At 34.9% G+C, this 18,456-nt stretch overlaps 1 protein-coding gene across 2 annotated transcripts in view; it reads left to right on the forward strand.

Moving 5' to 3' along the window:
* Positions 1-18,456, forward strand: part of NAV3 (neuron navigator 3) — a 374,287-nt gene that overhangs the window by 151,938 nt on the left and 203,893 nt on the right. For both annotated transcript variants that reach the window (XM_023194757.3, XM_023195381.3), the window contains exons 6-7: positions 4,710-4,778; positions 8,576-8,715. In XM_023194757.3, the coding sequence (XP_023050525.2) occupies positions 4,710-4,778; positions 8,576-8,715 (209 nt within the window). The remainder of the gene's footprint in view (positions 1-4,709; positions 4,779-8,575; positions 8,716-18,456) is intronic.

The following is an 18,456-nucleotide window of genomic DNA, read 5'->3' on the forward strand; positions in this document are numbered from 1 at the left end:
ATATTATTCAAACACTAGGGGTTTAGTCTAGGTCCTGCTCTCTGTTGCACAGTAAGCCAATCACTAAAATAACAAGAATTTCCAAGGGAGAAGACTTTCCTCAGTTGCTGCAGCTGACAAGAATGGGAGATCAGTTTCAAATTCACCTCCCCAATCAACTAAAACTGGGGGTTTAGTGGGGAAGTAAATGGCTACATGTGGAAAAGCAGGAATTAGGGAAAGGTAAGGAAGAAAAGTTGGTCAACAGGAAATAGGTCATCTGTAAGGAAAACAGGAATTAGCAATGAGTAAGAAAGTAATCATGACAAATGAGGGGCCTGGCATCTCATTGTCTAGATGTGGTGATCTGGTAAGTTTCAGTTTCTTGATACTATCTGAGAGGCCTAATGGTCAGTTTCCTGAGAAAAGGAACTCAGATAAAACAAATGTAAGTTGCTCAAATTTTAAAACTGTGAGGATCAATTTCTATGTTTATTCAAAAGAAACTATAATTTTATGGGACATTTAGGCCAGCTTCAACAATTCAACATAACTATCACACTTAAAAAATTAATATTAATTACTTAGTTTCATTTAACATCCTAATGTTAAAATTTTCTCAATTTTCTCATAAAGTTGAACAGTTGCTTATTTGAGTCAGAATTCAAATAAGCTTCTGTACATTACAATTGGTTTTAAGTTCTTATAAGACTCTGTAAGTTTTCTCTTCATAATTTTCCTTGCAATTTATTTGTTAAAGAAATTGGGTCATTTGTCCTATTGAGTGCTCCACTGTCTGTGTTTTCATTATTGTATTTCTGTAATATAGATCTTTGAAAATTTGTCTCTATTAATTGTGTTAATAATACACTTCCTGTTACAGCACTTATGGTGCTAGTTTGGTGACATGTGACATACTATGTTTTCAAAATGTATTAGTTTTATTATTTCTTTATTTAATTTTTTTATTTTTTGCGAGCAGAGCCTCACTCTGTCACCCAGGCTGGAGTGCAATGGTGCTATCTGGGCTCACTGCAACCTCTGCCTCCTGGATTCAAGCAACTCTCCTGCCTCAGCCTCCAAAGTAGCTGGGATTACAGGCTCCACCAGGCCCAGCTAATTTTTGTATTTTTAGTAGAGATGGGGTTTCACCATGTTGGCCAGGCTGGTCTCAAACTCCTCACCTTGTGATCCACCTGCCTCAGACTACCAAAGTGCTGGGATTACCGATGTGAGCCACTGTGCCCGGCCTAGTTTTATTTTTTAAGAGACAAGAGTAGACAAATTTCCAATATCTATGATAGTACTGGTACATTTGATGAAGAGATTGCCTTGAAGAAATCGCATTGTTTATAAATTTAAATAACTAAAGTTAAATTTTTGCATTATGTAAAAGGGTACAAAGCACAGTTATGAAAGCTTAGAGATTTAATATGTGTCTAGAAGGTGATAAAATGTTGCATAGACTTGGTGTAATTTAAGGTAATACTAGAAAAATGGTTAGAATTTGGTAGGATAGACATAGGTAGAGAGTATTCCAATAGGAGTTATAGCGTGAGTAAAGGCACAGAAAAGTAGAAAAGTACAAGTGAGATAAAAACCCCTCTTGTCTTTTATCCTGTGACAAAGATAGTAGAACATAAACATAGAAACATAAGAATATTTTATAAGGCTGGGTGCAGTGTCTCACACCTGTAATCCCAGGACTTCGGGAGGCCAAGGTGAGCAGATCAAGAGGTCACGAGTTTGAGACCATCTTGGCCAACATGGCGAAACACTGCCTCTATTAAAAATGCAAAAAGTAGCCAGGTGTGGTGGTGGGTGCCTGTAATCCCAGCTACTTGGGAGGCTGAGGCAGGAGAATTGCTTGAACCCAGGTGGTGGAGGTTGTAGTGAGCCAAGATTACGCCACTGCACTCCAGCCTGGGTGACAGAGCAAGACTCCGTTTCAAAAAAAGAAATGAATATTTTTTAGAGGAACTTGAATATCAAATTTTACTTTGAATCTTCACTAATTAGTTGCATGTTTTAGAAAATCTATTGTATGTCTTTGATCTTTGCTTCCTTCACCTATAATTTCACTTCCCTATTTGAGACAAACAATAATATCAAGACACAAGCCTAGATACATTCATTTCAATTCAAATATTTGATTCTGAAGTATGAATTAGATTAGCAATACAGCATTTGAATTTCTCTAGGTCAGCGGTATCGTGGGACGTATTCAAGGCTTGAGTTAGAGTGATAAACATCGGAATTGATGGAAAACACAGGTACAGAGGAATTGTAGATATTGAATTAGTATGACTAGGTATTGATTTCTCTTCTGTAATAATTGAAAGGGAAATGGAAAGAGTCAGCTGTTGAGATTTTCAGCCTACATTATTAAGAAAATTGTGGTCCTGCGGATAGAAATAAAGAAATTTTAGGAAGGAGCTTATTGAGAGCTAGGGAATAAAAGAAGGAGAATGGAGAGTTTGTGGTGAGTTTGAAGCACATGCAAATGGAGAGGTCTTTCAATTGGTACTGATGGATGGGAATATGAACAGAGGTTAATTTTAGGAGTAGAATTTTAGTTTAAATCTTAGTATAAAGTGAATTACTAAGTAAACAATGCATAAAAATATTTGAGGAAAGAGGACATACTCTTGAAGGAAAAATAACATGCCTTTAAGAGGGGGGGAAACAAGGACCCCAAAAAGAAAAGAGAAAATGGGACAAAAATGATGGTGAATTAATTGGGTCAGCTTACTGGAATGCCAGTGTATGAACAGGAGAGGCTCAAAAAGGAGCAGGGACCAACATGGTTAAATACAAAGACTTTAGAACACAGTGAACATTGAAGAAAACACTTCAAGATAACAGCTTCACCAGTGCAAGAAAGCAGGACAGAAACTACCTATTAAGGGATTACAGTGAGAGGGTTTGGTGTAAGAATTCAGGTTCAAAGTAGAGTATTCTTATATAATAAATCGGAAAACACACATGGACCATAAAATGAAATTGATTTTGGCCAAATCATTCAAACTTTATGGACTTTGTTGTTGTTTCTCCAGTTCTATGCTAAGAATTATATTATGGCACTTCTTTAAAATAATGAGGTGGGGGGACCAATAAGGTGGCTTCAACTCACTAAAAGAAAATATATTGTTTCATTGTCATCTATTTTGCTAATAGGTGTGTTCAATTTAGAGAAAGTAGGGTAGACATAGTGGTAAACAGATAGTTCTCTTACTCTTGAATTGACAAGTAGACTGAGAAGTTCACAAAAGGTTTTTCCTCACTTTGCATGTTTTTATTCTTCAATTTTCAAAATGCTATTTCACTGAATTGAGACAGTTTGGTTTTTATTTCTGAATTACTTTCTGATAGTATTATTACTGAGGTAGTTTAGCCAGTTGTGGCCAGTTGTTTTGGTGCTCAGTGTAGTTAGAATACAGATTGCGTTATACACAAATAACAATTTATCACATGCCGAATGTGCTCTGTGAATCTGAGAATTCCCTCTGTATGAGGATATATTTCCCTCAAGCCAGGCAATTTTAAGGACCTGCAAGCTCCCACCACAGCCTAGCTCGGTGTAGTAAAAGTTATCTTAGTAAACACATCATCATCCTAAGTAATCCTTTCCTTGACTAAAATACCCCCTACTTGGCAGAGAAGCAACTGGATCAACTGCAGCAGGGCTCCAAGTGATCCCACCCTGATTCCAACACCCCCATGTTGTTCTTGTTTCCTTGGAGGCCTTAAAAACTGTGTATGCACAGCAACTGGGTTAATGTAGAGCCATCCCAATTCATCTGAGAAGTGATTCTCCACTTGGGCATCAACCCATGACCATCACAGGCTATGTGAACATGTCCTGGGTTTATCGGATCTAACTATATCTTTCAGAACACTGATTCCAGAACTCGTAGGTAACTCAGAGATCAGTTGAAGTTAATGTGTAAATGTGCATTTTATTTATAAAGTATTGCTCTTCAAAATATGGCTTAAATCATGCTTTCTTGTGTGCCTTTGAACAAATATTTTGATTTAAAAAATCATTGAGAAATGTAATTACAGAATGCCCAGAAGTTGTCGTATTTGTTAAGTTTGTTTATGAAGAACTTAAGCCCACTTTAATTTCTGTTTGTGTATCGATCTTCCCTGAGACAAAACATCTTTTATTGTTTACTCCCTTGAAAATAATCTAGTCCTAGAGGCCAGCAATAACTTATTAGACAGAAACCAGATTATTTAATCACTTGACTTTCAAAATAATATTTAGATTGAAAAAAGCAAATTAGAAGAGTTTACAAAAGGAACTAATGATTGTCATCCCACACTCTTCTTTTTCATTTTAAACTTTTTAAGAAAGTGATCTTTGATCATGTCAGTGAAACTTTAGTTTCCCTGAATTTCACAGTCATTTACAAGGTTGAATTTTTTATATGACGAAATAATACTATTTTTAAAATATTAATAATATTACACGGCCAAAACTGTAAAGTCAGTGATAACACATTTTATGACAAGATGTGTACTGCATTATTTCATAGTACATTCATAATCCAAAGTCATGTCGAACATATAACATTACCATAATTTTCTAATTAATTTGTTCTTTATACATGTTTATACGTGTTCCAATTGCATTTCATTAATTCATCGTTTTCTTGTAAGTTTGTGCTTTCCTTCCATGTTCAAAGAATCTCTTTAATTCAATTTCTCTGTTTCTCCTCATACAGTCTGGCAGCCAGATATGCAACTCAGTCTAATCACAGTGGAATTGCAACCAGTCAAAAAAAGCCTACTAGGTCAGTTAATATTCTCTAATTTATTGCTTCTTAGTGATATTCAAGTAAATACCCAGTGATATTTTGTCCTATCTTTTTTTTTTTTTTTTTTTTTAATGATGCACTTCTGAATGAGAGGTTTAGAGCACTAAAGTTTTCCAGGAAGATTTTCATACACAGTCTCAGGGATGAGCATGTTTGTGTTAGATAATTAAATGGGTTTTGGCATCTTTTTTAGTTTAGTTATATGTAGCGCTATAACTGGGCTGAACTCTAGGTTCTAGGCTTAGAACAATCAAGAAAACCATTACTTTGAATGCCCAATTATTTCCAAGTCACATAATCTGGAAGTTATACAACAAAATTGTAATTGCTTTTTGAGATGGGCACGCATTAATTATTGCACATTTTAATGGAGAACTGAAAAGCATTGGTAGATTTTAGTGGGGAAGTTAGTACCAGGTCAGTCTGGACTGTTCTTCTATCTATAATAGTTTAATTATTTTGCTTCTTTATGACATAGGTATAAAAAAGACAGCCTGTTATAATAAATGACAGTACATTATGTACTGTTTGGAAAATAATGACCTATAAAAATGTTTTGAAAGAGTTTGATTTTTAAAAAATGTTAAGTTGCTGAAGGCATGATGGTAGCATGGAACAGCTGAATACAGCCGCAGTAAAAGAGTTTTTTTGCACCTCTGATTAGTATGTGATCCTTTGTGTCATCTTACTCACTGGGAAGTATCCAGCAGTGGTTTATTAATTATTGTTCCATTGATGAATCATATTATGCAATGTTTGACCACAAGGAATGCGTCTGATGCTTTGACTTGAGGTAGGTGTCTTTCCCCTTGCCTTGGCTTTCTAAGTTATATTCATTTCCAGAGTAGCCAACATGATTCTGGAAAGGCAAATTTAAAAGATATTTAATTAAAAATTATGATGGGTAAGGAACAGTGACTTGCTATGCACAATGACCATTCTTTTTTTTTTTTTTTTGAGACGGAATCTCTCTCTGTCGCCCAGGCTGGAGTGCAGTGGCTGGAACTCAGCTCACTGCAAGCTCCGCCTCCCGGGTTCACGCCATTCTCCTGCCTCAGCCTCCCGAGGAGCTGGGACTAGGGGCGCACGCCGCCGCGCCCAGCTAATTTTTTTGTATTTTTAGTAGAGACGGGGTTTCACCATGTTAGCCAGGATGGTTTCGATCTCCTGACCTCGTGATCCACCCACCTCGACCTCCCAAAGTGCTGGGATTACAGGCGTGAGGCACCGCAACCGGCCAGCATGTAAAATATTTTTAAGTACTGTATTTTGATAGATCTCCCTTTCTCTCTCTCTCTCTCCCTCTCTCTCCCCCTCTCTCCCCCCTCCCCCTTTCCCCCTGGCTCCCCCTCCCCTGTCTCCCTCCTCTCTGCTTCATCTCATTTCCTTTTTTATTACCTTGATGACTAGTCTGAAAGCCTGCCCTGGCCACCTGTCAAATTAGGGTAATGAGAAGAGCAAATGTATTTTTAAATTTGTTTTAATTTGTTCTTCTAAGGACTGAAGATCATTTGACTTCATGGGTTGCAGTAAACATTAAAATGTATTTTAATTATTTTCTGGAAACAGGTCAATTTGCATTACAAGCAGGGCAAGTTTTGTGACAAAATTTGTTTATATGTTTGAGTTTGGAATGAACTTTCTAAGCCTATGCCTATGTCTACAGAAATAGTTCTCAGATTTATTATGATTAGGACACTTGACCAAATTCATTAGTTGGTTTCCTTCAACAGAGTGCAATCACTGGTTCTGTAAATTCGTAGCATCTCTGGTTATTGTGCTATACTTAACAAATCCTTGTAGATTCACTTGAGCAAAAGTTAAATGCTGGAATCATTTGGAAAATATTCTAATCTTTTGTATGACACAATGTCCAATTAGCAAAATAGTTAAAGGGACTATTTATCAGCCATATGTATTTAAACACTAAAATATAATTCACATTTTCAAGCTATTAACCATTCTAAGAAATCAACAGTTTTGTTTTTAAGTTGGTATTTGTTTTTTTTTATTCCCTGATGTTCATTCTATTTTATAATGACCGTTACTATTATAAAAACACTTATATTTTCTGAAGGTGGTTTGATGTTCTAATATTCTATGAAAATGATATAGTCAAGTAGTATTATAAAGGTGAGTAAAATGTTGAGCATGTAACAGCTGGATTGTGAAATTTTGGTATATCGGATACCAATATGAGAGACATTAATAATCTTTGCTTTAAAAAAATTATAAAGATGATTAGAAAAAATAGTGCTATATTTGTAGATTTTGAATTCTTGTTTTCCTTTCAAATAAAAATTTTCAGAGTACACAGTGACATTCATATGGTGGCAGGAAATAAACAAAACTTTCAATATCATATTTTCTAAATAGATCTTAGAATGTCAGTATTAGTTCTCGGCCAGATGCGGTGGCTCACACCTGTAATCCCAACACTTTGGGAGGCTGAGGCGGGATCACTTGAGGTCAGGAGTTCAAGACTAGCCTAGCCAACATGGGGAAACCCTGTCTCTACCAAAATACAGAGATGAGCTGAGCATGCCTATAATCCTAGCTACTCAGAGACTGAGGCAGGAGAATCGCTTCAACCCTGGAGACAAAGTTTCAGTGAGCTGAGATCGTGCCACTGTACTCTAGTCTGGGCGACAGAGTGAGACCCTGTCTCAAAAAAAAACCAGAACCAAAAAAGAATGTCAATATTAGTTCTTCATTTCTAATTTTTAATTTCTAGATTAAATATACCTATAGAATATATATTAGTATTATAAAATCAAAATCTAGTAATTGCATATTTTAGGCACAATTCAATACATAATTGGTCACTGAAATTTTAATTTGGAAATTGCTTAAGAGTGAAATGAATGATCCAAACTGATATTTTAGTTCAAATAAAGCAACAATAAGTTATAACCTCCAGTCAAACCACCTCTAATTATAAGATAGTCTGTTAATATTTCTTCATATCCTATCATTCATACACAAAGAGTAGCTAAAGCTATTGTCACTACATGTAAGCATATTTTAAATTGTCATCCAGCTAACAGTGATTTTCTTCTGAGATCTGCATCTTTTCTTGTTATATCTCCTCTGTGATCAGTTGGCCAAACTTGTGAGATAAGCAGCTAAGTCTGGATGCTTATTTTTGTCAAGAAAATGAAAGAGGTTTTTTGTGTGGCAGACCAGTGAAATATAATTTAACTCATGACCTGGGTCTTGGTACCATGTTTTCATTAGTGTAGCTAAGTAACTTAGATATTCAGTGAGCATTAGCTATTCCCTCTTGTTCAGTAACTTTCTTGTGATTAATATCCAAGCAAACTTACTATATAACTACCTACAATAAAAACAAATACCTTATACGCTGAAAAGAACAACTTAATAACTGAAATAGCTGATGAATATGCTCAGAATATAAAGTTAAGTGTTATTGTTTCCTTTACTTTCATGTAATTGTTACAGTACTTTTAAGGCAAAGTTTTATTCATCAGGGATGGGGTATGACTTTTTTAGTTAAGGTTTGTTTTAATTATTCTATATTATTACAATTATGGAGGGACATGTCTATTGAAAAGTGAAACAAGATTTTTCTGAAGATCTCCAGCATTGGGCTTAGCTATTTATTTGTCACTTCTATCACCGTTTTCTGCTAAATATATTTTAGAACATCCTATGTTGTAAATTTCTGACTTTTATGTCCCTACTCAGCACCTCCTGCTCCTTACCTTTTTGTAATGTACAATAATGATGTAATTTTTCTCCTACTATTTCAGGCTTCCAGGGCCCTCTAGGGTGCCTGCTGCAGGCAGCAGCAGCAAGGTCCAGGGAGCCTCTAATTTAAATAGGAGAAGTCAGAGCTTTAACAGCATTGACAAAAACAAGCCTCCAAATTATGCAAATGGAAACGAAAAAGGTAAGTGTTTGTTACATCATTATGACACAAGTCTAACATGAGTCTTGTGAATTACATGCTAAATCTAATATTTGAGCCGCCTAACAGCTTTGGGCCTGGAGATGTTATCAGTGGAGTTTCTTTATGTTTCCTAACTGTCCCCTCCTGACTGCCAGTTTTCTGATCTGAAGAACATTTTAAACAAACTCATTTATTTTAAGTTGTTATATATGCAAGTATAAATACTGTTTTTTTAAAAACAGTTCCTTCCAAATGCATGTAAATCACATTTTCTTATGTCTTTTTATGTTTTTGAAAATGTATCCTGAAATCATAAAGCCATACTGAATTTATTTGAATTCTTAGCTTCAGTTAAGGTAAGAGTCATAAGTGTTTCTGGCAGTTAAGTTGAAACATAATTACAGTAGGTTTTTATCTTTGCAAGCAGCAGATCCCAGAGATATAATGACCTCAGTTTTCCCCAAAAGACAAATTATTCACATTTGTTTTGTTTTCTTGAAATAGTGCATAACATAAATATCAAATCACAAAATCAAGGACATGAAAGTGAGAGTGTCTGTTAAAGGCATATTATAAATGAATCGTATGCCACACAGTTCTCTGTGATTTACAAAGTGGGTATTTAAAGAGGTGCTGATTTGATGCTTGTCACTGAGTAGCAGGGAGGACGGGGACGAGTATGTGTAGTTTACACCTCAATCATGAGGAAATGAAGAACTTGTGTGTTTTAAGTCGTATAGCTGTGTGAGAAACTAGGGTGTTCTGCTGGGTTTTGAGGAAGTGTTTTCAAATCAATAGAACTTCAAACTTTTCTTCAGAGTGTTAGGCTCTACGTGGAAAAACACATGAAATTAAAAAGTGGCACAAATATTTAGTTAGTAGAACATTTGGCAAATTGGGATCGAATAATTCAACCATGTGCAAACATTTTTGCTCAAAATAGATAATTGTGAATTGTTTCATATAGGCAAATGATTAGACAACTTCCTCTTACTCAAATGTGAACGGACAGATGTGATCTAGAAGCAAGACACTCTTGTGTGAATATTCCCTTTCGCCTAAAGCAAAAGTGGACAGACTTTAAACCCCTGAGAGCAGAGCAGTGTGTGTTAAGATTGTAATATCCTAAGCTCTTGAGTTAAATGGAAAATGAAAAAACAAAAATGTGTATTTGGAAGTTAGGAATGTTTTCTTTAAAATGTAAAATAAAATTTTAGATTTAAGATCACAAGAAATATTACCAAAGACTTATACTCTTCCTGGGGCTGAGGGAGATGACAGTTCCTCACCAGAAAAAATAATGCCCTCATTTCCTGACTTTTCTTAAAAATATTATACAAGTTCAGGCTAAAACTTCCTTTACATGTGGGAAATTTCTAGGGGAAGCTAACAGGCTTAGAAATAAAGACGTGTTAATTAGACTGCCAAAGTGTCCAATTAAGCAACACGATACCACCGTTATTAATATTCTTGCAAGAAATTACTAGTAATATTTATAAATAGACTTAGAAGTGCATTCGATGAATTAATACTTTTATATCTTAATTTATCTGAATTTTTCTGTAATGTGAAAATGTTTTCTTTAACTTATTTCTGGCATCTAAAAGTAAAATTCTGATGATAGACAAGCGTTAATATTTTTCAATGGCCACTCAATTCATGCATACCTTCCCTACCTACGCTTAGAAAGTAGTGCAAAATTAGAAAGTGGCAATGTTGATAATAACCACAAGGTGGAGACAGATGTCATGTAATATGCAGTCTGCTCATATAAAGCACATTTCCTTAGACAAGAGTTTTCATATGATATAATAAAGACATCTGGAATTTGTCTTGTATGCAATATGAAATTTGCTATTAAACGTGGAGTTAAAACTTTATGTCAATAGATCCAATGACAATGTCCGTAAATTAATTATGCCATGCTATATTTCCAAAATGTTATCTTAAATTATAAGAGCAAGCTAGATAATAATATATTACATATAAAACAGTTTATAAAAATACAAAAAAATTAGCCAGACGTGGTGGCGGGCACCTCTAGTCCCAGCTACTCAGGAGGCTGAGGCAAGAGAATGGCGTGAACCTGGGAGGCAGAGCTTGCAGTGAACCGAGATTGCACCACTGCACTGCAGCCTGGGTGACAGAGCGAGACTCCCTCTCAAAAAAAAAAAAAAGAGTTATAATCTATTCTGTATTCAAATGGTATATCTTTTAATAAATATGTTTGTTTTAACGTTTTTTAATATGAAGATTTATAGTTCTAGAATAATGTTTATAAAAATATACAAATCCATCTGGTGATGAATTGACCTCTATCACAAACTAGTTTGCATATATACCTTGGGTGTGACCAACCAAGGTGAAAAATCAAGAACTTTTAAAAGTTATAGTATTATACTGATAGAACTCAGAAAGTACTAACTTGAATATTCTTATTCTAATTGCTTTTCCTTTTTAGCTATTAAAAAATAAGAATATTTAAATTAATAACAAGATATTTTATTGGCAGGATTAACCAAATTATCTGTAATGTGTTCCTTGAATGTTTTTAAGTGGAAATATACTTTATACATTCTTTAACAAGTCTGAGGGGATGAGTTACATAAATCAGTTCAGGAATCTATACAAGCTGTAATACATAGTAAAGGTTTATTCACAATTAAAACAGTTACATTTCTATATTAAAAAAACAAACTGTTGAAAGCACAGTGGCTTTTCATATGTATGATTTGTAAAACAAATTAGCTTTTTTAAAGTGATGTGATGCTTAATGAGAAGAAATCAGTAGAGAATTACAAACTGCACTTCAAAAAATGCATCTAATGTCATAATTTTAATAATGAACTTTGAAAAAAGAATGTGCTCATTTTACAGTCTCATTAAATGAATTAAAATATCAGCGAACATTGTAGTAGATTATCACTGGCAGAGAAGGCTGAAATAGAAACCTTACAATGGGATTCACTGCCATCTGAACATTATGTTGAAGTGGAACGTGGAAACAAATTTCTCAGAACAAGTGGTGAAATGAAAACAGCATCATTTGTAAAGCATTTCTTTTGAGAGTCCTTCAGTTTCTTCTCCTGATGACCTGCCATTCAGAAACTGACAATGAATAATACACTCTGACACAAGCATTTGTCAATTTGCCCAGCGCCGTATGAGAGAACTCTAGACAGATATATGTTCTGAGAAAAACCAAATAGCAGTTAACTGTAAATCAAATATTGTAGAAACTATGCCGTGGTTCATTTGGACATATACTTTGCATGCCTGAAGCAAGTTACCTTAAGAAATCATTCTGGTTTTACAAAATTTGTATTAAAAAAATCTAAAAATGCAAAAAAGCTTATTATTAGGAATTTATCTATAGCTTTATTTGGAATCTAGTTTCTTTATTATGATCTATAAACATGCATCATTTGATGGAGTTCCTTCATGGAGAGGTGTTTTTCCATGATGTTGCTAAGAAACATGCCCCGGCACCAGAGGGGATACTACCTGCCATCTTTTTGCCATTTCTCTCCTGTGATTCTTACATTGTACCTGTTTGCTCACTGAACCGGGCTTCTTTCTCTTTGTCTAGATTCTAATCAGGTATCTTCTGGTGTGGAAGCTTTTGCTTTTATTTATACACAACACAGAATTAATAAGATGGATGCCAAGGATTTAGCAACATTTTAATTCAACATTATACAGCTATTAGAGTTAATGAGAATTATGCATTAGTCATTAAATTTGGGCAGCTTATTCAGCTAAAACATAGATGTCTAGCTCTTAAACACTTTTTTTTTAATTACTCTGAAATTACAATAAACTCAAAGAACTGAACTGTTTTCAAGCCAATGCAAATGTGCTTTAGTTATTATATTACTTTACTAGTGATTTAATTATGTATTTTACTGCTTTATTACTTAATACTTATATAAGCCTAAAATACATTATTAATGTCATAATTTCAGGGATTTTAGAATTCTTACCATGAGTTACCATAACTAGGGGCATATATAAAAAATATGTATATATCTATATATATTTGTATCTATGTATTTGTATCTTATCAATCGATAAGACTAAATAGACTTGGGCATATGTGTTGTTGGTTTATGCATTCATGCACAACTACTGAGGTGTCCACAAAGTATATATACCCGTACATAAATTACGTACTGGCTGGTGGGTGAATGTAAGCTTCTCTAAATAGCACAACTCTCCACAGAGTGGCACTGTGATATTGCAAATGATACAATATAAGCATGTGCAGAATGAACAGCTCTTCCGGGATCCTTATAAAACACCATCCCATGTTTCTGTTGAGTCACTATGAAATTGATGACTGAGGCAATACACAAGCAATTATTTATGCAAAGCAGTGTGGGGAGGTGCACGAGGAGCCACTTAATACCAAGACATATTTAGATTTGAATGCCACTTTTCTTCAGCTTAATTTTGTTAAAGCATTTGGTATGTTGTTATGAAATTAAAGTCCTAATTATTTATCAAAATAAGTGGCATAGCCACATTGTTTAATCATTTTCCTCTTTCCACCATGATCTGTGATGCTTAAAGTATTCTATATTCAGCAGGGACCATCTATATCACTGAACACAATGCTTGCCATGCAAGAAATACTTCAGAATTGAATGGTGCTTTTGTCATCATTTTTGTTGTCACTTCTTATATTTCAGAGTTGAAACCTAGTTTGCTTTTATCAAAGCAACACACTATTCAGTGAGGAAAAAGAGATAAGCAGATTAAGATGATCATCTCTATGTCTTTTCTCAGACTGATACCACTCTTGGTAGCGTGATGCTAATTCTACAGGTAACTGAGGTTCCAGAGAGAAATGAAACCTCTATATAAATTTTCCGTATGCCTGATGTGACTGCCACATTTACATCAATGTATTAATTTTAGAACCAGGTTGGCATCGTTCCCAATTCATCAATATTGTTTATTTCCAAGATGAGATAACTAGACGTTAGTTCTGTGAATTTAGATGTTTTGCAAGTATGAAGTAATATCTATTCTCACATCAAGTCAGAGGAACAGGTGCAAGTAAGATGCTAAAGAAGAGGGTATATAGTACCTGAATAAAATGATTTGTGTGATGTTCTCCCCATTTATATCCTGCTCACCAAAGAAGAAGGAAAACAAGGAGTTACCCAATTAACTTGACTGTGCGATAAATGTGGCTTGCTGGAGAGCCATTTCAGCAGAATTTCTGGCATGTAGTAAACATGTGGAAAGAAGAGACAGTGAAAATCTTCCAAATGTTTGAGTCAGACAAAAATGAGTTCCCATTCAGATTTTTTTCTAAATTTTGCCATATGTATGATTGAAAACAAATTACTTTATTTTTCTAAGTTTTCATTTTCTCATTTTTAACAAGAGAGATCATAAGTATATTGTAGATTATTATGGGTTTAAATGAGATACTGTGTATGAAGTACTTATTAAGTACTTGGAATAAAGTAAGCAGTAGATGAATAATAATATTTGGTTATGGTGGAGCTGGCAATGGTGAATGTAGATGAGGTATAAGAAGAGAAAGCAGAAGAGACAGGGTGGAAGCAAATTGCTATTTGGGGACCATAGACAAGAGGTAAGGCTGTAAGCAGAGATAGCCCATAAAAATGCAAGATACAAATCCATTTTGGGAATGCCTTTAAATATGTGCATTAGAAATCTGTGATTTTCCCCATGCTGAGATTCATTCATAGTCAGAAGTTGAGTAATCAACATTCAGAAATATGTCATTGAGACCAGGCTACTTATTACTGAATATATAAATGGCCACGATTTTAATTTGTGACTACATTCATTCTGTAGAAACTACAGGTGCTGCCATTTCAGCTGCTGTTGTGCAGTCTTTACTGTGAGGAGTCCAGAGAGACTCGTTATTCCAGTGCCTTCCTCATGCACAATAACCTACGATTTGCCGTCTTAATGAAATCTGAAGCACCTCATTGCCTCTGTATAGAAACAGGTTGTGGACAGATTTAGAGCGGAGATTCGGGAAATGTCTTATATGTGTGTACCCACCTGAGAATGATTTTACAGCTGCTGTTATGACCATTACTGTGGGTTGGATGTGAATGTCATAATTCATAGTCCCTCTTGTTTCATTTTTGGATGCAGTGATGTTGAAATTCCTCTTCTGTACTTGAACTTCTATAGCAGTCTTTCTAGCTAATGTCTTCAACTTGTTTCTCTTTTCTAAGGAAAGAGCACCTTCTCTTAATTCCCTTGTTCATCAGCCACGTAAAAAAGCATCCTGACTGGCTCTTTTCTACCCTCTCTGCTCAACCCCACCAAAGCTCCCAGGCACATTCTTACTTCTTAACCTAGGTGTAGATGCACAGAAGATACATACCGAGTACGTGGCCAGAGAGATAAGGAAAAATGACATTAGGAAAACCCGAAGAGTTTGTTTTGGTTTTACAGATTATTTGAAGCAAACTGCTGAACATCCAAGTAAACTCAGAGCTAGCCAAGGTTCTGAAAGTTCAGTGAAAAATGTTAATATTGCATGGCTATGAAGCATGTAATAAACTTAGCAATTTGGGGGACTGTCTTAGGAAACAGCCCTTTAAAACTGAAAAGGCCAGGAGTTTTCAGAATTTGTGAGTCTCCTCAATCCTTGCTACTCAAAGTATGATTTGTGTGTGAGCAGCACCGGCATCATCTAGAAGATTGTTCACAATGCAGAACCTCAGGGCCCACTGCAGACCTGCTGAATCATAGTGTGCATTTAACAGGATCCCCAAGTGTCATGTGTGCACATTACAGTTTTGAGAACGACTGTGTTAAACACTTAGAATGTTTGACATTCTAAGAAAATTACAGAGCTCGGACTGTAGAGTGACAAAATGTGGGGTCAAAGCCTAGCTCCACCATACATTCCTCATTAGGTTTCTAAATCATTTCATGAAGCTTACCAAGCTCTGGTTTCTACAAATGTGAGTTAGGAATGTGAGCCCTTCCCCCTTCACTGGGCTGTCGTGAAATAATACAGTTAAAGAACCTTCAATAAAATGTCAGTTAGCATAATTACATTTGTAATAATTATTAATATATTCATTATAGAATATGAAATAGCTCAAATAACTTTTTTTTTTTTTTTTTTGGAGACAGAGTCTTGCTCTGTCACCGAGGCTGGAGGGCAGCAGTGAGATCTCAGCTCACTGTGACCTCTGCTTCCTGAGTTCAAGCAATTCTTATGCCTCAGCCTCCGGAGTAGCTAGGATTACAGGTATGTGCCGCCACGCCTAGCTAATTATTGTATTTTTAGTAGAGATAGAGTTTCATCATATTGGCCAGGATTGTCTCAAACTCCTGGCCTCAAATGATCCACCTGACTTGGCCTCCCAAAGTGCTAGGATTATAGGCAGGAGCTACTGTGCCCAGCCACAAATGACTTCAAGATCAGTGTGAGTAAGGATGATTTCAATAGGATGTCATCATGTTCTGCTTAACAATATGTCCAGCAGAATAGGCTTTGATTTTGGGGACTGTGTTTATCTCCAACTCTGTGTCCATATATATGTAAAATTTTTAAATGTTAAAAAATAGAATAAATTTTAATATAGCTCCCCAAAAATATGTGTAAATGTTTCTTCTGGCTAAAAAACCTATACATCTCCATTATACCACCTGTTTTGATCTTATTCTGCAGGTCTCTCTGAGTCCTCACAACTCTGATCTTCTCTACCGTTTTCTTTCCCACATGACACTCACCTGACATTTAATATATACAGTGGTATTTATCTTTTATGACTCTATTTATTTCCCTCCTACAAGATTATAATGTGTCTTGGAATGTCTTATATAGAGTAGTCACTCTAAATATTAACAGATGATGATCCTAGATTCATGTTCTATAAACAGTAGGAACTGAATAACATTAATTTTCCTGGAAAGAGTAGAAAAATATCCGTATATGTTCAACAAAAATCAGCAAAACATTATGTTCACTGTGGGAAATGCACAGGCATGTACACAGTTCATTGAACCTGAGAAAATTCATTTTGTTTGGAGGAAAAATTCTTAGTTTCTAATTGAATCTGGGTACCTGAGGAACAAAGTTCACTTAATATAATTCTATTCAGGGCATTAATTGGATAGTTACTATTTTCTATGTTTCTATAGTCAAGGGAATGTTGTAATTGATAAACCATTGAACTTACCCATCTGCATTTGAGGAATAGTATAATATAGTGGTTGACAGGATTAACTTATAACTCAAGCAAAGTTCAGTGCTCAATTGTATAACCTTGGCCAGATTACTTAGCCTCTTTGTGCCTCCTTTTTTTCACACATAAAATAGGGGAAATAATGGAAAGTTCATGCTGTTGTTGGGAGGATTAATTGAGATAATACGTGTTAAACACTTACTTCAGTGCCTGCCATGTAGTGGGTGCTATATACATGGCATAAAACAGTAATACAGGCATGGTCTTTGCTTTCATGGAATGCACAGTATTATGGAGGCAATAGGCAGTTGCAGTAGAGTGATAATGACTATAATAGAGGGAATGGTAAGCTATGGGAGAAAGTAGAAGAGCCACCTAATTCAGACTCGATGCTATGGGGGTCAGAGGTGGGTGTGGGAGTAATTTTTTCCCCCTGAGGAAGTAAGGTCACAGCTGACACCTGATGAATAAGGTGCTTCTACCTGTCACCTGTCGGTAGTCAGTGAACTCCATCCGCTACTAAGAATCATTTAAATTATGAGGAAATGTTGTTAGTCTTTGAAAGGGATCTGTTGGTGAAATAATCTTGAAACTATTTGTACTTATAACATAGATAATAAGCAAAATATTGGAATCCCTTCACAGAAAGAGAATGTATTTGAGTAATTGAATGTTCTGAAGCTTGTAGGATTGGTCTTGAATCAATCAATATATCCACTGTTTTTTAGAACACCTTAGTGTTTGTGTGTGAATCTAATTAATTTTCATAAATATTCCAAAGATGAGCACAAGTAGACTTTACATGAATATTTTTAAAAGATCATTTTCTTATTATATGCTTTAAAATTTATACCATATAAGCATTTTGACTTTTCAGTGAGTGGCAAGAATGAAATATAGAATATATAGGCGTGGTCTTATATTATACTATTAGTATTAGTCTTTGCTAATTGAAATGAGGAATTGCAGAGGGGTAGTAAGAATTAGAAGTCATTGTTAGTCTACCAATTTGTTTAAGAAAATGTAATATAAATGTATTTGTGTACAATATTTTACTGTTAATATCAGTTTCAAATATCAACTATGTTATTTCAGGCACACTTAGTTTTTTAGAAAATAAAACCTGTCTAACTCACAAAAATTCCTGTAACCATTTGACTTCTTTTCCATCTCTAACTTCTTTGTTATTTCCTTCTGTTGTATGTCAATTTCTTTTTCTGAAAAAGACTAGTATTCTGTACCAATTGGCTTGATTACATATAGTTTATCATGTATTCTGACTTTGTTTTTTAAGTCAGGCATTTTTTTTTTAAAAGAAGACATTTAAAAATAAAAGCATTGTGGTTTTACATTTATAGGCGTTTAATAAAATGGAATGAGCTCCAATTCCTGAATAGTAGTAAAATAATATCTTTATATAACATTTCATTAAGCATTTCATCAAAAACAGATTTGTGTTTATTTTTCAATATCTGTATGTTTACAGTACCACTTAAATGTCTAATTCAATCATCCCCTCATCCCCAAAAACAGAAGGTGAAAG

The sequence above is a fragment of the Piliocolobus tephrosceles genome, chromosome 10, assembly GCF_002776525.5.
Source record: "Piliocolobus tephrosceles isolate RC106 chromosome 10, ASM277652v3, whole genome shotgun sequence".
NCBI classification, from domain to species: Eukaryota; Metazoa; Chordata; class Mammalia; order Primates; family Cercopithecidae; genus Piliocolobus; species Piliocolobus tephrosceles.